At 37.2% G+C, this 26998-nt stretch overlaps 1 protein-coding gene across 1 annotated transcript in view; it reads left to right on the top strand.

The window, feature by feature from the left end:
• The window catches only part of LOC136033080 (cell division cycle protein 27 homolog), a 67005-nt gene extending 45380 nt beyond the window's left edge, over window positions 1-21625 (top strand). Inside the window, exons 13-15 of the mRNA XM_065713680.1 lie at window positions 2668-2958; window positions 10556-10631; window positions 17340-21625. Coding sequence (XP_065569752.1) covers window positions 2668-2958; window positions 10556-10631; window positions 17340-17410 — 438 coding nt within the window. The 3' untranslated portion in view covers window positions 17411-21625. The remainder of the gene's footprint in view (window positions 1-2667; window positions 2959-10555; window positions 10632-17339) is intronic.
• The last annotated feature ends 5373 nt before the right edge of the window (window positions 21626-26998 follow it).

The following is a 26998-nucleotide window of genomic DNA, read 5'->3' as shown; positions in this document are numbered from 1 at the left end:
AACTTGTTTCGCCATTCATTTGCTTCTTCTAAGAGTATTCTGAGAGTGAACGTAAGATCAGAGTATGATGAGCTAGGCTAAAATCCATGCTATTCCTTCCAGAGATGGTCACTCAGTACTGGGCTGATCTTGTTATGGAGGTTAGTCACCAATAGCTTATCAGGTATTGAGACAAGGCTGATGTCTCTCCAGTTTTTGCACTTCGGAGCTTTGTATTTTAGAATATTTTGACGAAAGGGCTTTTTCATCCAACCTTGTTGAATTTCTTTCGTTCTACAGACTGTCGCAAATAATGTTTCACATATTTATAAGTGCCACTTTAAAGCATTTAATAATTTCGGTCGCGACCTAGGCTTCCCCTGGAGGGTTCTCTGCTGTAGTTTTCATACACCCATAGCATCTCTCCACCAGAGGGTATTTTGGTATCAATGGCTAGGTTTAGAACTGGCGTTTCTAGTATATCTGGAGGATCAACAGATGACGCTCTATTTTGCAACTTTTCGAAATGCATCGCCCAGGATTCGTTCATTTAATCAGGATCAGTAAGTAGCTGTCCATTATCATCTTTGGCGGTCCATCAATCTTTGAGCGTTTTTCTACTATCACATTGGAGATGCGGTATATTGACCGAGAGTCTCTCCGATAGCAGCTTCTTCAGTGTTCACAGCTTACTGTTCAAGGTTACGATGCTTATAACCGCGCACACTTTTCTTTACAGCCTTGTCAAACATAGCATACTCTAGTACGAGGGCTTGGGTCGGATCAGTGGACGGAGCTTTGAGAAACTTTTTCTACTTGTCACCCCTTTTCTATCAGATTCCACGGCTCGGCCGAGATTCTTTATTCCTTTGAAGACTTTCAGGCCAATTGTTTCACGAATGAGATCATTTTCATTTTTTGGTTAGAATTCTAAGCTGCCTCTGAATTTTCATCACTGAATAGACTGACCGCTTCGAACCTGTTGTCAAGTTCTAGACCAAACTTTGACTGGATCTTCTGATCATTTGGGTTTTTTCCCAATCGTAGGGCCATTGCCTAGTAGTCTTAACCTGTCTTGGGGCCGATAGCCTACAAAACCATCTGACTTTGCTGTTTTACAAACTCAATATTCAAGTCTGCTTTAAATATCAAAAAGTCTGATATCGCTTAATTGAAGAATTGACGCCAAAACTCCATAGCTGCGGAATTATTAGCCCTGGCTTCGTTTCACTGATAGCTTCCAGTAGGTCTTACTGGAAATTTTTACTAATAAAAACGTTCGTTAAAAATTAAAAGTTCTAGTTGCCTTTTTAAGTAACCGAAAAATTGGAGGGCAACTAGGCCTCCTTCTCCACCCCTTATTTCTCAAAATCGTCTGATCAAAACTAAGAGAAAGCCATTTAGCCAAAAAAAAAAAATTAATATACAAATTTCATTTTAATAATTTATGTGCGGAGAGCCAAAACCAAACATGCATTAATTCAAAAACGTTCAGAAATTAAATAAAAAAAACTGATTTTTTTAGCTGAAAGTAAGGAGCGACATTAAAACTTAAAACGAACAGAAATTACTCCGTATATGAAATGAGTTTTCCCCTCCGCAATCCCTCGCTCTTTACGCTAAAGCTTTTAATTGTTTTAAAAAGTAGAATTGTGGCAAAGAGTCAAACCTTAGCGTAAAGAGCGAGGGATTGCGGAGGGGAAATTATTAAAATGAAATTTGTATATTAATTTTTGACCCGTGATTTGTCTTCTGGCAAAAACTACAAAATTCCTCATTTTTGTAGATAGGAGCTTGAAACTTCTACAGTAGGGTTCTCTGATACGCTGAATCTGATGGTGTCATTTTCGTTAAGATCGTACGACTTTTAGGGGATGTTTCCCCCTATTTTCCTAAATAAGGCAAATTTTCTCAGGCTCGTAACTTTTGATAGGTTAGACTAAACTTGATGAAACTTATATATTTAAAATCAGCATTAAAATGCGATTCTTTTGATGTAGCTATTGATATCAAAATTCAATTTTTTAGAGTTTTGGTTATTATTGAGCCGGGTCGCTCCTTACTACAGTTCGTTGCCACGAACTGTTTGATTTACCTGATTTTTAAACCTTAAAAACTTAACTTGTTTTAATGAATGATGTTTGAATCTGTTCCGATAATTTGCGATGAAGGACAAAATTATTCTTAAAAGAATAACAGCAAGGATACCAGCCGATTAAAGTTTATATCGTACCACTTTTAGTCAGAGAAAAGCAACATTATGTAGAATTTTCTATGGCGAATTTTATTGCAGTTTAAGTATCCTATCTTAGAAATAGTAAGTAATATTTCAAATCAGTATAAATGATCTACTATCAATGAGATCCGAACCACTGACCTCCCAAACGGTAATCTAAGGCCTTAACCCCCGAGCAATAGTATTTAAGAAATTTTGATCTCGGACTGAATGTTTCACGCCGCCCAAAAAATTCCATCTACAAATTCCTGTAGTTACTCCCTCTCTTTATTACTCCTCTCTCTCTTGCTCTCTCTCCTCTCGTATTTGCCACCTCTCCCATTCCTCTCTCTCTCTTTCTTTCTTTCTCTCTTTATCTTTCTCTTTTTTTTAAGAAGACCTTCTGTTGTCATAAATTGCGTGCACAAAATTTTATCAGGCTATGATGTATAACGCTTAGTATTCATTTATAGGTTTATCAAGCACAAAATCGAACGACACGAGCATTACAAACTGTGGATAATGCTGTTGCTATCAATCCTAAGAATCCTACAAGTAGGTACCATAGAGCTTCAATACTAATTGCAGCTGATCGACATGAAGATGCATTATTAGAGCTGCTAAGTTTGAAAGAAGAAATACCCAAGGAATCAATGGTTTTCTTCCTTCTTGGTAAAGTTTATAAGAAGTTAGGGAATGCTGAAAAGGCACAGAAATATTTTAATGAAGCTTTGGAACTAGATCCACGAGGTGCTAATAAAGAAGTAAGTGGGTTTTATTATTCAAAAGTTTTGTCCAATAAATGTCCTACCATCATAAATATTGACACCGTATATTCAAAATCCTAACGTGGAGGAAAATAACGGTCTTCTTTTTTCCTTTCTAATTTCTTTTTTTTTTGGCTTTGCTTCTATAAATTTTAACTACTGCTAACATCAAAAGGTTGTTTGGTACATATTCCAGCAGAAATGACACCAAGACCCTTGTAATTACCGCACTCAATAGTATCACTTTTCTTATAAAAGGGTTTAATTAAATTTTTTCTAATTAGTTGGTACTTCCCCTTTTTTAAAAACCACATTCATAATCTCCAGTGATTGTATTGTACCCTCATAAATATTGATGCCATATGTTCAAAATCCAAACGTGGAGAAAAATAGAGGTCTTCTTTTTTTATATCTCATGTCTTTCTCTTTTTGGCTTGCCTTCTATAACTTTTAACTACTACTAACAACTCATTGTGACACCAAGCCGCCTGAGGCCACCACAGCTGCGCAAGTTCCTCCTCAACCCGAATAAACTTGAAGTTTCACTTTTTAATCTCTCCCAATAAGTTCCAAATTCCTTTAAGTCCTTTCTTATAATCTTATCCCAATCTCATTCGGAGACAACCTGCTTTTTGTTCTATCCCATATGGATGGCCAAAAGGAACAATATTTAGCAATCTATCATCCTTTGTCCTTAATACGTTTCCCACTCATCTAAATGGTTCTTTCGTTAAACACCAAGGAAGAAGGATTGAGTCATATTTTTCGTACAATTTATGGGTTTATAAATGGTCGGTGGAATGAATACCTAATTATCCTTAGACAGTATCTCTAGAAGACATTTAACAATATCTCTGTTACCGTTTCGAAGCACCCACGTTTCAAAGACATGCTTAACTAGTGTCATTACTGTGGCTGCGAACGTTCTAATTTTAGTCCATAGACTTATCTTCCAAACTTTTTTAAACTGGGAGTAACTCCCTTGGCTATTCTAATTTTTATAGTTTCAGCGCATCCATCATCCTCACAAATAATTACCTTGTATTTATATTATCATTGAAGTAACCATATATCCAGGTAAGCTATGCTAATCGCTTGGCTGATTTTCTCGTTACCTAACCTCAGCTCTTCACCCTCAAATATTAATAGTCTAATAGATTTTCTCAATATTAGTTTCCAAAGTTATTCTTGCACTTTGGAGTCTTATATCCTCCAAAAATTCATTCATCTTGTCGAGGTCTCTGGAATCATCGGAAAAATCCAAGTCGAGGAGACTTTTACCTTCCCATTATATACCATGTTCTCCCATAACCTTTACCGTGTAACACAAAACAGTTCATCGAAATGATCCATAGAAATAAGATAGCCCACTGGATCGAACCAACTTCTAACGTCAGTTGGCACCTTAACTGCAGGAATATTTTTCTCGTACGACGTACTGGCGAAAACTTTTACAGGCTATTGGAGACCATGTTTTGTCCAAACTATTCTATAACCAGCGTTCGCCTACTTCTTTTTCTTTTCTTCATCCACGGATAGAGGAAAAATAAAACACATCACGAAGAAACATCATTTTTGGACAGTCGGTGTGGTTTAAAGCGGGTTTGATGGGTTTTTTGAAGAGCTTTGTCCCATTTATTTTCTGAGTGAGTTAATATGAAGTGTGGAATAAGGACTGGATGTGTTTTATTAGTACTGGATTTTCATCTACGAAAGTTAAAAAGTCATTCTAAGTGTAGCTTTATTTTTTTTTTTTTTTTCTCTCTTTTGTTCTTAGCTTTTGTTGTGACGAACATAGGATAAACCTACAATCAATCAATCAATCAGTCATTTTATTAATACTAAAACACTATTATAAACGTAAAAAAAACTTTTCGGCCCAAGAAGCTTTGCTTGTCATGGGCCATGCGCAAATATTAAGATTTCAGACTCTGCCTAATTAAAAGGCCTATTTTGGTGTTTAAAATACTTCATTAAGAATTAATAACCAAACACTTCTAAGTTTTGGTAAAAAAAAACTACTCGGGAATCTCAAATTTATTAATAATTTGATATTCAAAAGCTAACATGAATTGCGTCCAATTAGGTGCAAATCTTTAACAAATTGTTAAGTTGCTCACTATCTTTTTGGCGCACCTACAGTTAAAATAGTAAAACACACCAACATTATAGGACACTAAATGGGGAGGGAGAGATGATAGATCATATCTACAAGGAACTTACGGGGATAAGCGTGCATTTTTTCTAGTACCAAGGACATCAAAATGAAAATATTTTGCCCCCTGTTTTCACCTTCGATCTATTCTAACCTAAAAACTAGGATTCTCTACGATTTTCGTTTTGGTTGTTTCATAACTATTAAGATTTTCTTGTTTCATAAATTCTCTCCCTTTTTGTCAAAATTGAATTGTTAAAGAGGCAAGGGGAATTTTTCTTGTTTAAAAACAAGCTCAGCCAACGTTTGTAACACCCAATTTATCTGCAACATATCATTGAGCAATACAACATTCAAAGAAAAGGTGCATTATGTTCAATTGAACTGGTGAACATATATGGATTAGAGGGAATATGTAAAAACTAAGTAATAAAAGTGGGATTTTTAAAACCTGAGGAAATGATGGTCTTGTGGTTTGTAGGTAAGATCTTCTAAAAACATGTTTTTGGAGGTAAGTCAATTAACAAATAATTTAAAGTTTTTAATCTTGAATGATGTTAATAACATCCATATTAATACGTAGCTTAAATTTATGGCAGTGTTTGTCTTTGTTTCAGCTGTCAGGGAAGTTACACTTCTAGAGCTCAATTATGATATATTATTTTTACTCATTTTCTGCTGATTTCTCAGACCCCTTCCTTATTTTCAAACTTGACACCCGTTAAGCGTAAAACTATCTAACTGCATATGGAAGTCTTTTACATCAAAAATTGAGATCTGCGGTTTTCATCATTTTTATAAGGCATATATGGCTGGGTAAGTTTCCACTTGACCCATTTAAAGAATCATACTTCATTTGTAGTGTCCTCGGCACTTTTTCTCAAGAGAGGCTAATCTGTAAAAAAAACAAAAAAAACAGCCGATTTATGTGACGAAATATGTGTTTAAATGTTAAACAAATCTATTATTAAACGAGATAATAAAAATAAATTTTAAAGCTTTTCCCAAAGTTGAGTAAAAAATTTTGCATTAATATGCGCCAAAATATTGTACAATATTCACCAAAAAGTTTAAAATTTTCGGAGCTTAGCTTTAGCTTAGTTTAAGTCTCCTGCCGGGCACTGCTCGGCGTAGAGAGTGACGTCTGCCTCCTCCACCCACTTCGGTCCATGGCGAGTATTTGCTCTTCGCCCTGTCTGATGTTTGCCATCGCCAAGAACTCGGACAGGCTGTCGGACCAACGTTTCTTTGGTCGGCCGCGAGGTCGCTTCCAACCAACTTTGATAGAGTCGAAGTCATAGATCATCTTTGCGGGTAGATGTGGTGGCATTCGAAGCAGGTGTCCGAACCATCGTAAGGTTCGCTCGGCTGCTTGAGTCGAAAACCAAGACTGCTTTGTGAGCTGCAGAAGCTTTTCATTGCTGACGAAGTCGGACCATCGTAGGCCCTCATTCCTCCTCAGGCTCTTTGCATGAAATACGTCTATTTTCTTGAGGGTTGCAGCTGATGCTTGCCATGTCTCAGCTCCTTAAAGCATCACAGAGCCAACTAGGGCGTTGAAGATCCGCAGTTTCGTTGTGCGATTGATATTTGGTTTTCGCCAGAGGTGACGATTCAGTCTACCCATGACAGAAGACGCTTTAGATAATCTTGCCTGCAGCTCGGGGAGAAGTGAGCTATTTGAAGAAATTACGGAGCCCAGGTAGGTGAAGTCTTTAACAACCTCGATGCTAGTGGTGCCGTCCAGGCTAACTGGAGAGTTAACAGCAGGAGAAGACGGGTCTATGGCCATAATTTTAGTTTTGTTCCAGTTTATATGCAGTCCTACTTTGGCAGCCTCTTCTCGCAGATTTCGGAGCGCTTCCAGTAGCTGCTCCATGGAGTCCGCCAGAATGGCCAAGTCATCGGCAAAATCGACATCTGTGATGGTATGATCTCCGAATTTGAGCCCAAAGCTGAGACGTGAAGTGAATTTTGTCATAACGTAATGTATGATGACATTGAAGAGCTCTGGGGCCACTGCACATCCTTGGCGCACCCCTGTCTTGATTTGAAAGAACGGGCTGCGCCGACCATTTACTTGTACACAGCTCTCCGTCCCATGGTGCAGCGCCTTGAGAAGTCTGCAATATTTCTTGGGTAGGCCAGTCAACTCTAGAATCTGCCAAAGAGCTTTTCGATCGACTGAGTCAAATGCAGCACGGAAGTCAACGAAGGCAATAAATGCTTTCTGTCGGAACTTTGTAGTCTTCTCTACTATTTGTCGAATCGTGAAAATCTGCTCGATGGTTGAACGATCCGACATAAAACCAGCTTGCTCCGGTCGCCGGATTTTTCGAATGGTGCTTCGACATCGATCCAGCAGGACCATTGAAAACAGTTTGCCAGGGACTGACAGTAGGATTATTCCCCGGTAGTTGGAGTAGTCACTTCTCGAGCCTTTTCTCTTCCATAAGGGGATGATGACACCCTTCCGCCAATCCTCGGGAATTATCTCTGTTTGCCAGATTGTAGAGAACAGGGTGTGTAGAAACAGGAGCATTGCAGGACCTCCATATTTTAGCAGCTCTGAGTTTAAGCCACAGATACCAGCAGCTTTATTATTCTTGAGTCTTTTTACTGCATGTCCAATTTCTGAGGGGCTGAAAGGCTCATCTGGAGGAACATCTGTTCCAGGTCTTTGACTGCAAGGTTGGCTGGGACTATCATTAGGAGGCGCAGACGGACCAGTATTGTTGAGGAGCGAACAGAAGTGGTCCCTCCACCGCTCAAGACAAGAACCTTCGTCAGAGAGAAGTGCACCATCCCTGGACAGGACGGGACCCAAGGTGGGAGTTTTATTTTCAGTGAGGTCTTGGAGATGCTTGAATAGGCTGCCCATGTCTTTCTTTTTTGCAGCTAGCTCAATTTTATCGGCTTTCCTTGCAACAAACTGGGTTCTATCCCGGTGAATGAGTCTGTTCCGCACTCCATTGAGCCTCCGATATGTGGTCATGTCCCCAAGAAGTCTTGCCTTCCGTCTTTGCTCTATGACTTGCAGTGTTTCATTAGTTAGCCGTTGTGCTGTTTCACTGGTCTGCAATTTAAAATGCTTCCAGAGATCTTTGCTGCTATTAAGTGAGCCAAGGGCCTCGAAGCGATTCGATATCTCGATACTGTACTTCTGGCGAGTATCTGGTTCCTTTAGTTTCCCAATATCTGCAGCGACGGGTTTTCTTTTCGATCGTTGTGCATGGAGGCGAAGCCGAAGATCGGCGTACACAAGCCTATGGTCTGCGTTTCCAAGCTCTGCTGATCTGTAAGTTTTGCAGTTCTTCACCAATGATCTCCAGCGTTTGGAAATAATGACGTAATCAATCATCTTCTTTGTACGACCGTCATTACTATACCACGTGTACTGATGAATAGTTTTGCGTTGGAAGTAGGTGTTTGCAATATAAAGGTCGTGAGATCGGCACAGTTCAAGTAAGCGGAGCCCACTGTCGTTAAGTGGGTCGGGGGATACAGGACCAACTGTGCCATGTCATAAACCCATATCATCGCGCACTGTCGCATTAAAGTCGCCAAGGAGAACAGTTATGTCATGGGGGGGGGGTACTATTGCAAGGCATCTGGACAAGGCAGAGTAGAAATCCTCCTTAATTGCATCATCAGAATCGTTGGTCGGGGCATAGCATACGATGACAGTCATCTTGCCATGCTTGTTTCCAAAGCGGGCCTTCATTAATCTGTCCGATACAGCTTCATGTAAAAGTAAGGCCTTCCTTGTAAGGCTATTTAGTGCAAGGCCAACACCATTTCTTCTCGAGCTTCCTCCAGACCAGAGCAATGAGTCACTGTTACCTATTCGCTCTTCTCCGCTTCCGGTAAGACGTGTTTCTGTAAGACCTGCGATTGACACTTTATTCTTGCGAAGCTCTTCAAAGAGTAGGTTCTTTAACGCAGGTGCATTCAAAGTCAAGACATTCCAGGTGGCTATTCGTAGCCCCCTTCGGTCCATAAGGTTTACTCTGTCAGTCTTTCTGACATCGTCAGCATGTCCATTGACGCGCGATGGTCGAGATCTTAAAAGGGAATCCGGGTCCGAGGCTATATTGTCACTTTTCGTAGCACTTAATTTTCGGGTGGAGAGTCGCTAGCCCAACCGACCCTAGGCCTGGAATCTGATTAGAGCTAGGTTAAACCTAGGTACTGAGATTCCCGGGGTGGGCTCCATCCGCCACATGAGGTTGCGGCCGTCCTGATCGGAGTGTTTAGTTAGGGGAGAAACCCCATATCCAGAGGCACGTGGTCAGCAGACAAAGTCTGCCTCATTCCGGCCAAAATATTGTACAATATTCGCCAAAAAGTTTAGAAAATTTTCGGAGAAGCCTACAAAAATCGGTATAGGATAACATAGACCTGGACCTCCTCCCTTCTTGCGTGTGTCCTTTATATATTTAATGCGACGCGTGTGGGTGGAATGCTTGCTTTAGGGTGTCAAGTAGCATCCATTTTAGAATGGTTGTCAATATAAAGTATTTTTATAGCTGAGGGAGAATAGAAAATATAAATAATTTGTTGCACACCAAGAAGGGTCTAACCCCTTGGTCCAAACTATTGATTTCACTTGTGTCCGCGAGCGTAGCTAATAGAATCGTTCTAGTACGTTAAGTGAATTGCACATCTAACGGTGATTGACAATTGTTCCTCTTTCTTACACTTTGCCTTTTTGGCAATTCAATGAAGAAGCTACGTTCTTTCACTTCTTTTATTGTTTCCCCCTTTACTTATATTCAAGACCATGCCAGTAATTTCAGTTTGTATACGGGTATAATAGGCTTACTTTAACATGTTTTCCGAAGTGACCAAAAATTTTTGTCATACCTTTAGAATAGTTGGAGATTTCCCAATAAAAATGTTCTGCCTCTTCTTAGACGATGGATCTTTTATGCCATTGACCTGAATCCGTCTCTCACATACCTCCATGTATTAGCTCTGGTTGTATTTTCACTGGGTACTAGAAATCAAAAACTTGAACAGTTATGCTGATAAAGGTACAGAAATAAAGCCTAGAAAATTGAAGCAAACGTAATGTGCCAACTTTAAATGTATGCTTTGGATAATGTGTATGACTTAACCCAATTAGATACTTTTTGATAATTTAACATGGCTACCTAATATTACCGGCACTGCTTTTTTCATTAAAGGATAAGGTGGGTCGAGTTCCTCACGCCAGGGAAACGCCAGTCCCTCTCTGCTGTATTCAACAATATGGTGAAAACATCGATCTTCCATTAGGACAGTAGCATGGCCAAGAGAGAAAACGTATTTTGCTGAAACCTAACTTAGACTCCTTATAGTTTGAGATTATTCCCTACTAAACTTGACATTTTTATACTGTTTGTTTCTTCCTCACTCATGAGAAGAGGATATTGCTCTAGTTGAAATACATTTCAGGTTCGAGGGTTTGTCGAAACAGCTCTCCAGAGACTTTCTACTGAGGATGAACCTTTCAGAGCAAGGGAAGGTGAAGGTAAGTTTTTTTAATAGCGAGATGTGCTTATAGGCTTAACTTTTAAGGGTGTCATAGATCATAGAGAATACTAAGTCAATTGTTTGGATTCAGTAGCTCTTCTTTAAAGAAAAGCTCAAAATTAACGGAATAAAATAAGTAATATAAAATATCACTCAAAGAATTGTGTTCAGGGTGCAGCAGTTTGGTGTTTTTTTTTTTATCTTTGTCGCCGTTCCTGGTCTTCTGTGAGAATGTGGTAAGGGCTAAAGCTCTGTGGTTCTTATGTAAACAGTTAAATTCAGCCTGGATCGTTAAATATTAAATTACATTCTGGAAAGTTCTTGCGTGGGTCCAAAAAGGATAATTTTGCTTATCCTTGAGTTAGAGCTTACAGTGTGTGAGAGAAAGAGGAGTGCTGGTGACTTAGGAGACCGAAATTCGCCATCGTCGTTATGATACACCTAATTTGTACGTGTAACAATTTCTTTTAGGAAAACCAATCTTTTACTCAAAGCATAGGTGTCCCAATGTGTACCATTCTGTCATCCTTTTTGGTCACTCTTTACGTGGAATTTGTGAGATATCACCTTTAAATAACTTTCTTCTGATGCATCGGTTCTATGGTTGTTCTGCCGATTATTTCATTTTCATTTGGGATCATGGAGAGACATCAGTCATTGAAGTAGTTTTTAATACAACTGAATATTTTTTATTGTAATCTTTAATTCACTTCAAAATCAACGAACGTTCCTAGTGCCTTTTCTTGACTTCTCAATCATCAAAAAAGTATCTGCCTTAAGTTTTATTTATAAAGAATCTACCCACAATATCATGCCTCGGTACTTTTCGTCAATTCACCCCATCTGTAAAATGAAGAGGGGTTGACGGGTTCCTGCGAGTATGTTTGTAAGATTACTTGGTACCTTAATTGAAATATTTTAAAGACACATTATATGGGTAGGTTACCCATCAAAGTGATTGAGGCTATTATAGAGAAAGTCTTTTTTCTATCGGCATTATGATTCCTATGTATTTGATAATAAAAAATTGCTTCCATCTCTATTACAAAGATTGGCTTTTCGTTGAAAATCTTTATTTTGAGGGGCAAGGGGTTAAATTACCGTACTAACTGGTTTACTTTAAGTTAGTATACGATACATTTAAGGCTAGAAAATTGTATCTTCACGTAAGTGTCTTGGCAACGATTGTAAATAGTACTTCATTGCAATGAAGTACTATTTCACAATTATTAGCAGAGTGTTTCTGTCCCAATCTTGATTTCGTACGCGGAAGCAAATTGTCCTTACCAAAATAAGTCAGGAAAAAAAATTATATGTGCTACGTTTTGGGTGTATTGTCTTAGCTTGACATATGTTCCGTTCGTATCTATGACAACATAAATCAGGTTTTGTTTTATGTTTGTGATAAATTACTTCTTTTCTTGTGCTTTTGGCGTTTCCACCTTGCCTGGTATCAAGGATTTTCGAGATCTGTTTGAACCACGTATTGGGGTCTACTACGTAAAACCGTACTTGTGCTTATACTCGTAGCGGGAATCAGGTGTTTCCACCTTACCCGGTATCTAGGATCTTCGAGATCTGTTTGAACCACCTAGTGGGGTCTACTGCCAGCTGCTTTGCAAATGGGAGCCATTGAGTTGTCCATCTATAACCAAACTTTCCGAACCCTCCAATAGGTTTAAGGTCTGATTTAACCAAGTTCCACCAGCTTTTCCTCTGTCCTCTTTGGCGTCTCTTCCATGAGCTAAGTGGCTCAGCTAGAAGGATTTGGCAAGTAAAGTCCTCTGTTGGCCTCCGTAAGACATGGTCCAACCATTTCAGTCGACACTCCTTGATCGTGATGACAACGTATCTCATTGATACCACATATTCGTCGTATATCCACATTTGATATGCGGTCATTCAGATTTAACCTGAGGATGCTACTCAGACAGTTAAGTTCAAACACATTCAGTGCATTTCCACGTAGTCGCTTTATTGACCAAGTTTCGCATCCATAAAAAAGGATTGTTAGAACCAAAGTCAGGTAGACACAAACTTTAGTTATTACACTAATTTCACGCTGGTTCCACAACGGTTTTGTAAGGTAAGCAAAGACCGTCTGTGCTTTCTCTAATCGCTATTGAATATCGACGTCAGAAGATCCATCAGTACAAAGCTGGGAGACAAGGTATGTGAAGCTGCTGGCCTGCTCCATCTGTACTTGATTATACAGTTAACGAAATAGGATCAGTGTGATTTACTGGCATAAATTTTGTCTTCCCTGTACTGACTTTCAAGTCAGTGCTATCTGCCCAAAGTAACAACCTCATCAAGCATAGTTTGAGCTTTCTCTGGGTCCGAGAAGATTGCGACATCGTCAGTGTATTCAAGTTCTCCAAGTGAATGGTTCTGTCGAGTCTGAAGTCCTGAATGAGAAGATAGTGCATTTTCCAGCACCCAGTCAATACAGTAGTTAAACAGAGTCGGAGACAGGAAGCAGTCTTGTTTCACTCCAAACTCAATCGGAAATTTTTCGGTTTCTTCTCTGTAAACTCGAACTCAGCTCACAGAACCTTTGTATTATGGTTTAAGTAGGTTGACAAATTTCAGGGGCATTCCATCATTATCTAAAATTTTCCAAAGTGTTTGGAGAGTGATCGAATCAAATGTGGAAATGAAGGGGGAGTGCCAAAATATTGTCAGTGCAGCCAGGTCAGAAACTGGCTTGATTTTCACGAGTTTGTTTCTCTCTTGCCCCCTTGAAGCTGTTAAGGAGGACAATCCCCAAAATTTTTACTGCAATTGCAATTAGACTTATTCCCTGGTAATTTTTGCTCTCAGTTTTATCAACTCTCTTGTAAAAAGAAAGAATAATGATGCCTTCCCATCCTTTGGGAAAGTGTTGGTTCTCTATACTTGGGGCACTGTTTGTATATTTCTGGGGGGAGACCATCTTCGCCTGGAGCTTTGTTGTTCTTCAGGGCCTTAATCGCTTCGAGTATTTCCGCTCTTGTTGTGGATAGTATGGGCCAGCTCGTTACTGAAAGGTTTTTTTTAACACAAGGGGGGGGGGACAACCAAGAATTCATGATGGGGATTGGTTAAGTAGTGTTTGAAAGTGATCTTTCCATATGATCAAACGTTCCTTTTGACAGCTGATGACTTTCCTGCTCTGTCTCTGGCAGCTTCAGCCACAGCAGCTTTCTTACTAGTCGATTTCTTAAGATCCTGGTAGAGTTTGTTGGTGCCATGAGCGCGTACTGCTTTTTCTAAAAACAAATCAGTATCTTCCCACGTTTTGTGGTGGTCTAGACGAGCAGAGCGCTTGACCTGTCTGTGAAACTCTTCCGTGACATGTTTAGGGCCGCTCATCTTTCTCCTAGGTTATTTGACTATTGACAGGGTTCGGGTGGTAATCCAGTGTTGTCGTTTCACTTTCGTTCGGCCTAGGATATCTTCAGTGGTCTCTCTTATTACTGTTTTGAAGGTCTCCCATCTTTGTTCAGGGTCGTAGTTTTCCTCTTCATTCAAGTTTAGGGCATCTAAAGGGTTTTGTTAGCTCCATATTTAGAGTTAGTCGAACTTCTATATCTTGCAGCTTACCGATGTAGATTCGGGTTTTCGGTTTATTCTTTCTTCGATATGCAAGACGAAGGGTATTTTTGCATGCACTAGCTTATAATCGGACCCTGATTTTGAGCATGTGTCTGCACCGTTATAAGAGCGGGAGTCTATTACTGAACATCTCCAACGTTGGTGGACGAGAATGAAGTAAATTTTGGCCTTAGTGACACTGTCGTTGGAATGCCAGGTCAGTAGATGGCTTGGCTTGTGCTGAAATATGATGTTGGTTACACCAAGATGATTCATCAAAGCATAGTTTACCAGCCTTTGCCCACTTTCCCATCTATGCCCCAGTCCGAACTTTCCAAGGACGTGCGTGGTATCAGATAGACCAACTCTCACGTCTAAGTCCCCTGCAATAACAGGTAGTCTCGTGCAGCAACTGAAAAAGAAGTTATTGCAATCGCGAATAGAATTCATCCTTAGCAGTAAATGCGGCAGGATGAGTAGGGGTGTATGCGGAGAGAATGGATACGTTTGCAGGGCTTCCTTTAAGCCTAATCCTAACCAGTCGGGGAAAACAGGATCCCACTCAAGAAGTGCGTTTCTTTGGTTCTTTGGTTCAAGATGAAACCAACGCCATGGGGTCCAGAGCTATCGTTTTAATCCAGAGTTGAAAAAGCGGAGCTGTTGTAACGTATCGGGCGCTGTAATTACTGTTGAGCCAGAACCGGAGATTCTGGTCATAGAAAGTCATAATATGTCAATACTGTACTTCTCCATCTCATAGACTAGGAGAGCTTGCGTAGCTTCTTGTGTAACAGATCCGACGTTCCAACAACCAATAGTTATTCTTGATTTTGCGTGTTTTATGACTGTAGTTGGTTTTCCCAAGCATGTGGCTTGTAGAGTTTTCGACTTCGCCGCCATATTAGAAGTTGCGTCGCCTGCCGGGAATGCCGTAGTATGGTTCCCTTGCTTACTTCTCGACACCCGCGCCAAGGAGGGTCGCGTCCTTTGGCGGGAACACCGTAGCCGTATTCATAATTTTTCTAGGTCTAAGATCCATTGATTTTACAGGCTTAAAACAGGTCGCGAAAATAAACCATCAATTTAAAGAGGTGGAATTATCTGTCTCTCCGAAGATTGCATTTCCTCGTCTGTCCTTGACATTAGTTAACACGGTTTTTGAAAGGCGGGGTTTTTCTCCCTCGAGATATAAGAACTAACCTAAATAGCTTGCGAAAATGCGTTACGAAAATAATCTAGTAGAATCAAGTCACAATTTTTGACACACTACTATAGGACAGTCAACTATCTTTTGTTTTCTTTTTGGTAGACTTTGTATTTTTTAAAAGGGAGCTAGAAAGTGACAAGAATTTCCACTTATGTTTTCATTTGTTGATCGCAGAGGTGTCTTTACTTCATGGAAGGCAGGAAAAACTAAGGATGATTCAGAAAAAAAATCATCTATATATATTGTCAAAATATAAGATGCAGCCTTTCGTTTGGGCACAATGATGTGTGATTTCTGGAAACTGAAGTAGTTTTAGGACTTGTTAAATTATTTTATTGGGATTTTGTATTTAGTGTGAAGCAAAAAACACTTATAAATGTAAATTTTCAACTGGAGAAAAAGGTCTAAGTAAGTATAAATCTCTATACAATGATTTAAACTGTAATTGTTATGACACACATAAGAGCGTTTTAATTAAATGACTTACTGCTAAACCAGTGCATAAGTGTACTGGCCTTTTTTTCTTTCCTCGTTTTCCCTTTTTGTCATTTTGTTATTGTTATTTGGCCTCGTCCCATATCGGGTTGAGTTGATCCTATTTAAAAATAAAACTAGGCAATGCATTTATTATCAGTAAAATAAGAACAAGTAACAAATAGAGTTTTGACCCGATACAGATATAGAAGTTCTCTTTTAAAAGAAAGCTAACCTTTATCGGAAAAACATTTTGTTTATTCAGCTTATATGAATGTCATTTCTTAATTTTGTGTGTTGTGTTGTATCTCTTTGCCATGAAAAAAAGTATAGAAACTGAAAATTTCTACACAATTTCCACAAGGCTAAAAACTAAATACTGATCTACGGTGTATAACCTTTTAACCTGTCTCAAAAAGGAAAGTTTGGAAAACGGGATGGGTAGTTTGTTTCAATTAATGGTGATCTTCATATAATCGGCAGTGCGTCTGAGCATTCTGAGATCGCTTTCCGAAAAGCCCGATTGCGTATCCTTAGCGTTTCACGAGACGCAAATGATGTTAGAGGTTAGTGGAATTAGTACTTACAGTGGACTGTATTAGTTGTCGGATAAGTCACAGCTGCTAACCCTGGAAAATGCAGGATAAGCAAGTAAAAGTAACGTCACATATAAACGAGAATTCAATCTTAAAAAAAAAATGAAATCTTATATGGAAAAAAAAGGAAGATTTGTTATGAAATTTGGCACACCTTGAGAAATTTGTAAATAAGCTTCGTTTGCAATTGAGCACAAATGATTAATGTTGTTATTCGCCTCGTCCATAGCGTTATGTAATCTTTTAAAGTTTATCTTTAAAAGATTACATCTGTTGATCAGAAAATCGTTGTTTTCTTTAGTATATATAAATATACGTATACATATAAATTTATATTTATGTCTGTGTTTGTGTATTCTGTATGCGTTACCACACTATTCATCTGATAGCCAATAAACTTTGAGAAGATCTTGAGTACATTCTTGCGAACTTTTTAAGTATAAAGCCCCCTCCCCATGGTTCTCATAATGGTTTTTACGATGACTGAACTTAGAGACACGTAAGTGCAAATAATTGATAGTCTTTTCGGGTCATAATAATCGTATTCTCTGGATATTCAATTAAAGAGTCAATAAAACTGTGGATTCAAGACATTTCCAAAAATTATAAGATCTCTTTTTCTGTAAATTCTTGGACTTTTGTACCCAGCATTTTTTATTTTGGTATTCAGCCTAATACGTTTCAAATTTTCCTCAGAGTATTTTCGATGAAGGGGAGGTTTTCCGCTGGGAGTAATTTTTCTATACTTTCCTTTCTTTTGAGGACGTAGCAACGCGCGTCGGTAAGCTAGCAGTTAAAAGAAATAGTTTAGCTACTCCCATTTATAGTATTATATTTAGTTGTCTTTTTTCAGGTATTCAGCGTGCTTTACGATTTTCTGATGATTCTCTAGCAGTGGATACTGACGAAAGTGGGCCTGAATAACCATAGAAGCATATCCATAGTTTTATTTAATTACTAGCCGGAGTTCTCATTTTAGGCTTAAATTGTATTTTTAGCAAATAGTATGCTGTCGTTTCTTTAGAAAGGACAGAACTAGGAATATTTTTAGGGAGGATTTAAATAATAGATTTCCAAAATCAAAATACGTCATTAATATCTCCAATGAACCCAATCTAGGTGTCTAGGTACACATCAGCCATCCTGTAGCGCCTGGTTGCATATGAAAACCGTGACTTTTTTTTCTGGATCCAAGCACACCAGATCTATTACCACTTTTTCCGGATATCCTGGAAAATATTTATTTTTCCTAGAGGAGACTTAACCCATTCAAGAAGGAGCTGCCTAGGCTTTTTGTGTCACTGTCTCGAGTCGCCGATATCAAGCTTCGAAATTATCTGGTGGCATATCCCTTCACTGGTTTTCTATGTCTATCCTTGGTTTACATGGCCTCTGGCTTTGAGGAGTGTCGCCGACTTTACTTTTATTAATAAAAAAATAAGGATATTCACGTATCGCTTTTTCAATCAGTTTATTTTCAAATTCTTATTTGATTTATCAGCAAAAAATTGTATGAATCCTGCATATTTCTTTTTGCATCACAGGTCTATTTGCAGAAAGCTTCCTTTTTTAGCGAGATTCCGGGTGCCAGCACAACAGTGAAGCATTAAAGGGGTACTGCGAAAACGTTGAATCTGCATTTTTATGTTGTTATTTTTTTTTAATCACTCAGTAGATTTTTTCTCCAGCTGACTTCCAGATACATGTGCTGGTATAAGAATCACCGTCCAAAGTCCAAAGAGAAATTCAATGTCCTTTAGATCTTTACATGCAGTTTCTTGATGTTTTTATGCTCTAATGAACAATTTAAATACAGAATTTCAAAATATGGTTTTGACATTTTGCCAGGGATAAAAAGGATAAAGATCCTCCTGGGTCATTGTCATCATTATTTTGCTTTCATCATCTCTAGTCTTGTCCATTTTAAATTTTTTAAGCAATTGAAACTTTGATCAGTGTCAACTTTGACCAGAGTTTAATTGAGTTTAACATTGATCGTTATTATTAAATTGTTCTTTCTTACTATTAATACTGTTGGATTGAAGATAGGTTGAATTCGTTTATTTTATAAAAATCATTCAAAACTATGGTTTTTGTGGAATCTATAGTTTAGGTATGATAGGAAATTACGATTTTCAGAAATTTTCTGAAATTTTTCTGATTATTCAGTTGCTATTCTGTCTTTTTTTTTGGGGGGGGGGGGGGGTCAAAAGAACATTTTGCCATTTTTTAAAGGAAAAATATATGTCCTAACCCGTCGTTAGATAAGAGTATTGGGAATGCAGATTGTAACGATTAAAAAGTTTTTAAAAAACAACAAAATTTCAAAAGAAAACAGCTTTTAAGCCTGACCGGTTGAAAGAGATATCTTCGTCTTGCGCGAGCTTGTTTGTTCTGAATATTTATATATTTTTTTTTAACAAGAGAGAGAGAATTTATTTAAAAACAATATAAAAAGAAATATTTGCCAGGAAGCCTTATGGCCTCTGCGGCCATTCTCGAAACTACCAAACAGATTACTCGTCAATGAAAAAAAAAAAAATCACCACTTGAGACCCTCTACTAGACCAATCTAATACAACAATACTGTTCTATACTATTTCCTACTCCATCTAAAAAAAAGTCATAAATCGTAAATACCAAAACAATGTGTCCCTAAGCGACCTATGAAAAGTCGACCTATCATTCTCTTGAATAATATCGTGAGGTAGGGACTCTCATATGGAAGGAAGAACATGACGAATCGAAACTGCAGACCTTCTAACTGGTTTTCTAATTGCTGATGAATTTCTTGTCTCACATTCAGGCTGATCTCTTTCAAACAAACCAATCATACATTCAGGTGCGCTTTAATGCAATAAATCAAACATAAAAAGAGTTTTATAAAAATTAAAAACACCTGAAACTGGTAAAATAATATTGTTTTTTATAATTATTTCTGACTGACATCTGATTTTCACAATTAATAAGAACCCAAATGGCCGAATTTTGGAGAGCACGTAATAACCTTAAATATGTTTAATAAGTAGAAGATCACACAAAACAACAATAAATCAAATAAGCGTGGACAACAGAAAAATATATGAATCAAGTATAATAACTGGGACAAAAATTCCAACTTTCTCGAATCTCTACATTCCGAGCAATTTTAGATGATATACATTGTGTGTACTTTGAGAAACTAAGTCTCATCCACTATCATACCAATATATTATTGAATTATATGATGAAATAAGAACTATTTAATTGAAATTGAAGAGAAAAGGTAGCTTTTATGAGTATTGATGTATGTTTTATAATGAAGTTCGTGAGTCGTATTATTTAATTATTTATAATATAAGTCATTGTTTGTAATATAAATATAAGTCACCAAATTTATTTAAAGTAATATTTCCAATGATATTACAAACTTCAAATAAAAAATTTGTTTTGATGGCTGTAATGCTGTAACATCTAAAGGTATTTGCATGGTAGGGTTGTGCTTTGATTGTTCAAAGAGAACTAAAAACACACTAGAAGAAAGTGATTGACTCTATTTACACTGTATTTAAGCTAAGTTTTTGGTGGTGCGGTATACTTGTTTTAACAATGTCGATATATCAGGTCGAGTATCGATGTCGGAATTTCAATATTGTAAATCTTATCAATTAGGGGATTTTTGTTTTTCGTCGTAATAATAATTTCTGTTGTGCCAAAATGTAAGAGATAAACAATAATTTCATAAATCATCTACTATGAAAAGCCCTAAGATTTTATTAAGTTTACCTTTACCATTAGAGGATATCTATTTTTTTTTAGTGCATAGAGGAGAAATTGACGAATGTCCAATAATTCAGAACATATTGATCAAGTATGGTTCGACCGAGTGAATCTCTATGTTAGTTAGAAATAGTTTGCCCAGGTTCGGTTCAGTTGGTTTCCAGAGCATCGGGAACAGTTTAGTCGGGAAACAGTATCTCCAATTTTTCGGGAACTCTCCGAACTTCTCCAAAAGGAGATCGTGTTTTTTGAAATCTCCCCGAAAATCAATTTTCATAAATACACGAACTCTAACATGGAATTACAAATTGTAAGTTTTCATTAACACTCATCTTCGGTAGATTCTAGAGAACTCAGTTTTCTTTTGGAGGAACTCAGGTATCCCCGGGCAATTCAGGAATAGTGTAAGCCCTGGATTTGACTTTTATTTTGTGCGCTCCTGGTGACCCGTTTACAAACTGGTTGCAGCTTTAAACCAGCCGAAACTGACACACTGACAAACCCATCTCCTCTATTAGAATCTTTTTAAGATTCCTCCTTTGGCCTTCCTCACGAAAAATATCCGGAGATTTCGAATCGTTTCGAGAATTTCGTTTCAGCTTTATTAAAGCTGTCCAGACAGTCTATAACCCACTTACGGCCTATTGATTAAACCTTTTCTTGGGCTAATAATGGTTTCGCCGTATCCCGTGGATATGTCCAGCCACCTAAGCCACTCTTTCATGTTTTTGCGTAATATATTTAATATCGTGCCGTCTACAAAGTACTTGCAGTTTTGTTAGTCATTTTTATACAAATTCTGGCATTTAATGTACCGTGAAAACCATCACTGCGTTTCAGCGTTGTAAGGGAGTGTTAGCCGACAAAACTTAACGTCCTTGGGTTTTACCTGTGATCTACACCAACAAATATTTTTCCAGCTTCGTGTTAGATAATCACTGTCGCTGACTAAGGTTATAACATTCACCACGTCTACTAGAATTTAAATGCCCACATTGTTGGGGCCATGAATCTGACCAGAAAATGGCATTTCGTTGTACTAATCTTAGTAATGTGCGATGTGTGGTACTGTGTTTTGAACGCTGAGGACCTGTAATATTGCTTAACAGTTAAGTAAGTCTAGTACACTGAAACACACAGGATTAAAACTCTGCAAATATCATCTGCATGCTACTAAGATAGTTTTTCATAAATCGAATATATTCTGTTTTATTCGTACGTTTTTATATTTTCGATTTCTACTCAGTGAAACGCCTATTTATCCTATTTATCCTTGCTACATTGTGTTGATAAAGTTCTTGCTAAAGTTAAATTGTTTTATTTTGCTATGCTGTATTTTGATTGTCTGATTTGGTAATATAAATAAAGACACTAATGTTATTGCTGGTGTTATTTTGTTGTTGTATAAGGAATCGCCGTTGCCAATTGACTCACACCCAGTCAAAATGGTAAAATAGCTCTTTAGTTTTTGCCAAATTTGAAATGTTCCATTTTTGAGATCGCTTATGGTGGTTCTGAGTATAAGGGACGGTTTAAAGCGAAACACACAATAAATAATATTCAGTGTTCGCCAAAATTTGTGTTTGTGGGTCTTGGAAGTCCCTAATAGTGAATATACGACTTAAAATTGCAATGTCAGTGTCTTATAGCAAAACACTTTATTTAGTATACATATTTTATAAATGTAGACTTGCAGTTGTAGTCCACAAATGTAGACTGTATTTTACAGATTATAGATTTAATATCAACTTTCCTGGAAATTAAACACCATTTGAGAATTCTAAGTTTAATACATTTCGATTTAGGCCTTTTATATCACAATGTTAGCAATCAACATGTTTTGAGATCCTTCAACACAAATCACTCTGGAAATTGACAGTCAGTTCTGAAACATGTATGTTGCATGCCGCATTGTGTCAACAAGTCTCAAATTGCAGGTTTGGCCTCTTCTATGAAACTACATACTTCAACAACCCCTTCTACACCAACCTTGGTGAAAATGCTACACCATTTGTGGAATATGTAATTACTATGTTTTTGCTTTAGGACAGTCATATCACAATCTTAGCTTCAGAATAGTCATCATCAAACTCGAAATATGCCAATTAAAAATAAAAAATAACTTAGAGTTATCTTTTAGTTTCGACTTTAGGGGAGTTTCGGGATAAGGATTTGTGGGGGACCATGTGAATCTACTATTTTTTATTTTTTTTATTTTTTATTTTGATTGCTTTGGAGAGCAGGTAAATATAGGTTGCATTCTTGAAGTCACTTGGCATTATTGATGAACCAATTTTTTAATTATTCTCTTTTCAAAACGCTGGGTATTAAAGGATTATATTCTCTTCTATTTATTGGTACAGCGTCAGGAATTTGATGATTAATAAAATCTTTATGTTATAAGTTGTAGTGACGTTTGTTCAGATCCTAAAAATCTGTACTAAGAAAAGGGGAACTAAGGATAAGTTGATAAGAGTCTTTTCTTATTTTAATTTTTATCTTTATATTTGAAAGTTTTATTAGTTTTTGTCAAGTATCCTTATTTTAAGTTAAATTTACTTAATCAGATCTAGTTAACCAACTCGACTAGTGTTTAAGTAGTTTTGGTTAAGTGTCCATCTCTGATCCTAAACTGTATTAAATGAAAAAAATAAACAAGTTTTACAACTAAAAGTAAGGAGCAATATTAAAACTTAAAACGAACGGAAATAATTATGTACACGATGGGCATAGCAACCTATGCTATGTTTTAAGTTTTCAAGTTTTTCCTTACTTTCAGTTGAAAAAACTTGTTTTTTTTCATTTAATTTCTAATCGTTTTTAAATAATACCGGGCAACCCGGCTCACCTCTATGGAAGATTCCTCCCCCACAGAAATATCTCCTTGGAAAGTTATTCCCACGTAGAACACCCCCCCAAGAAATCTTCCCCCAGACAGTTCCATTCTAGCTGAAAATTCCCCGCGGAAAATTTCTTGCAGATGATTCCGGCTGAAAATTTTTCTTAGCATACTTTCATTTAAAGAGACTTTCACTCCTAATTGTTTTTAAATCGTGCTGGAAATTTCCTGCTTCGTGGAACTCTTCCTGCAAATACACTCCCCCTGCCACTTAGCAGAAAGTTTATCCCGCAAAAAATTCCCTCTGAAGAATTTACCCCGGGGAAAACTCCCCTTTGGAGAATTTCTTCTGTGGAAATCCCCCCTCCCCAAAAGAAGATGCTCTAGACAATTCTAACCCTGTAAAAATTTCTCTCGGAGAAGATTTTCTTTAGCATCTCTACATGTAAAATTGTGTTGGCAAAAAGAACGTAAGGCAAATAAAAAGAATTTCGTATAGGAATTCCGGCGAATTCCTCCAATACAAAATTTCCCTTGGAAATTTCACCTCCCAGAAATTTTCCTTCCCACTGAAAATTATCCCTGTGGAAAATCGCCCAATCAAAAAATGCACCCCCTCCCCCCGAAAATGTCTATACTTCCCAATAACAAATACTGAATGTAAACAATGAGCAAATTCCATGACTTCCGAGTGATTTTAACTTAGCAATTGAAGATTGAACGGACTTAGATTTTGCGACTTCGTCTTAAGGCGCAAACCCTTCTAGGGTTTGATCGTACTTTTCAACTTTTTTTTAAATTTAAGCCTTTTTCGTATCTTTACTGTTTTTCGGATTGAACTGATTTAAATTACGCGCCTTTGTCCTAGGACGCTAATTTTTCTAGGATTTTAAGGTTTGACCTTGGTTTTCAACTTTCGTTAATTGAAGCCTTTCTTTGATTTCTCTCCAGGAGGCATTTACAAATTCCATACACATCTGTTAGATTGAGTACACAAGACGTAATAGGATAAGTCTATTTTAGTCTTGTAGCCTGTGAAGGATTAATGTCTTACCCTATCAGGGGTAGATTGTACCTGAAAAAGATATCTTAAAATGTCTGTATGGGGTAAAATAATAGTGCTTGTTTTTCCAAGAAAATGAGAGCGTGGTTTTCCGCGTGATCTGTTCTTATTTCCCATAGAAACTTGTTATCGAGAAAGGTGGGCATGTTTGAATTTTAGTATCCAATCCGAAAATACGAAAGGTGTTTAGGTGAACTTTTCAGAGAAGTAAGTTTATAAAATCAAGCTAGAAATTTCAGGGAAGGGTTAAAATGAAAGATCAATTGACCAAAAGCTAATATACAGACGCTACTACTAATACTACTACCACTAGTGCTGCTGTTGCTGCTACTAATGCTGCTACTATTACTACTACTTTTACAAAAGCCACTACTAACACTAAGAGCATTAAGATTAAAATTTCAGGAAGTGTTGAAGGAAGGGGGTAATGAAACTAAATTAAAATACACTATGCATGCAGAGGCTATCAAAGGGTATATCGGCATGTCATAGCAATGTCTTATTGAATTAAGTTGAAACTTCCAGAGCTTGATCAAAAGGCAAGGTGTTAATACTTTTATCCCCCTTGTACCACTGGCCTTGGAGCCTTTCGAGGGGAAATAAGTGTATTCTAATTCCATTTTGAATTGTATTTTGTATTATGTTGTATTGAACGAGAAACTTCTTCTTTTTCTTCTAAACCACTTCTGCTACTAGTGCTAGTGACATTGCTATTAACACAACTACTATTCCTACAGCCAGTACAATTGAGGCTGAAGATATTAAAGTGAAATTTTCAGCAAATATAGAGGGAAAAGTTCAGTTAAATCAGAAAATAGTGTGTCCATACAGATTATGACAAGGGCATAATAGTAACAATTTGATATGATATAGATTTATTATTTACCAAAACTGTACAGACAATAGGGGGCAGAGTACGAATAAAAAAAAGAAAAGAAAAAGTAGCAAAATAGAGTTTAATACAAATATATACAACAGATTGAATACAATCAACTATTAAATACGATTTATAATTTGAAAATGTCCTCTGAAGAGTCACTCAAGGGTGATCTAAAGTCTGGAACTTATTTTGAAAATCATTTACTCTCATAGGGATAGCAACATCTGGATCTATAAGACTAAATCTTTTAATCAAATACTAGTTTCTAATCCACGGTGGTAGCCCAAGAAAATACTTAGCATTATGCAGCCTTTTCTTATCTATCTGAACACCACAGATTTGTTCAATAGCTCTATTAAAGCACAATGAAAAACCCCGATAACATGCACCCTTTATGGGGTTGATGTTTCACTCACTAGCTATGCAGATGATATCTTGAATATTAGTAGGACTCTGCAAGGAATAAAAATTTGTTTTAGGGCTTTAACGGATGAGTATTCTCGTATCGGCCATTCCTTTAACTCAACGAATATTCTGCCAAAAGCAGAATATGCTCATGAATGGATGAATCGAAAGGAATACAAGTTCTTTGGCAATTAAAAAATGCTGTCAATTAATGGAACTGAGTGGTTGAAAATTCCTGTCAGTATGGTCATACATAGAGCTGATCCATACGAAATTACTAAAGACAAGGATCAGAAAACATGTCTACGCGACGTACCCGCAAGGCAAATGTTAAAATCACCCGTGAAAATAATTTCAGAATTTTTGATGTACGTTTTTCTAAGAACGTCTTTTAATGTATCCGGAAATTCTTTGGTAGATCCACTTGGTAATACATATACTTCGCCAATTATTACCTTTTCTAACCGTTAACTGAAATTTCTATATAAAAAAAAAAAACTGACTCGAATACCTTTTGCTTAGTTTATTTTGGATATAAAATCCGAGTCCATCTTTTTCAGCTGTCCTCTGATTAAGAAATGTTGATATATAAACGGGAATATCCGAAAGTACCTAATGGGAGGTCACGAATTTCTATATAAAAACTGAATATCAAGTAAGTCTTTTAATATTTCCTGAAATTCTTAAGTAAATCCTCTTGGAAATACATATACTTTCTCAATTAGTACCTTTCTGTAGCGTTAATTGAGATTTCTAAAAAAAAAACTGACACGAACACCTTTGCTTAATTTATTCTGGACATAGAATCCAAGTCCACCTTTTTGAGCGGTCTTCTGGTTAAAAAATATTGATGTATAAACGGGAATATCCTAAGACGCCTGATTCTTCTCATTCAAAAATGTTTCACAAAGGCCGATAATGGCAGGGCACGAATTTCTGTATAAAAACTGAATATCATTGACGAACAATTCAGTCACTAAATGTTAAGATGGACAACCAGAAGCACGTCACCCTACCGATTTCTGGAGTACCAAAATCCCAGCTTCCCCACAAACACCCTATCAATAATTTTCTAAAATATTTTATCAAAATTCATATTGGGGACTTTGCCTATCGGTTTATTCATAATTCCCATTAAAACAAACTCTCTGAAGTTCATATTAGTTCAACTTCCCTTGTGTATAATTAGCTTTAATAATTAATGGATAATCTCTCTTAAAGATAATTACTTACCAAGGCATGTAACGAGAAGAGCACGTTGTAGTCAAGTGAACATCAGTGACGTTGATAGCTTAATATTGCAAAGTAAAAAGTAAATGAAAAGAATTTGATATTTTCCCTGAAAGTTAAAAATACTGAGAAGTAGAATAGTACAGGAGGATGTAAATATTGTTGTTTAGAAGGAGAAAGAAAACCAAATAAAAGAGAATAATACAAGAAAATGTTAAAAATGAACAAATAATTTCTTTTTAATTTTATTACTATTAGCCTAGCAAGCACTCACTGTTTGTAAATCAAGTGTCATTATCATAAATGAGTGCTGGTCAGGGAGAAAACTAAGGCAAG

Source organism: Artemia franciscana, chromosome 11 (genome assembly GCF_032884065.1).
Source record: "Artemia franciscana chromosome 11, ASM3288406v1, whole genome shotgun sequence".
NCBI classification, from domain to species: domain Eukaryota; kingdom Metazoa; phylum Arthropoda; class Branchiopoda; order Anostraca; family Artemiidae; genus Artemia; species Artemia franciscana.
Note: the sequence above shows the minus strand (reverse complement) of the source record. Positions and strands in the feature narration are given on the sequence as shown.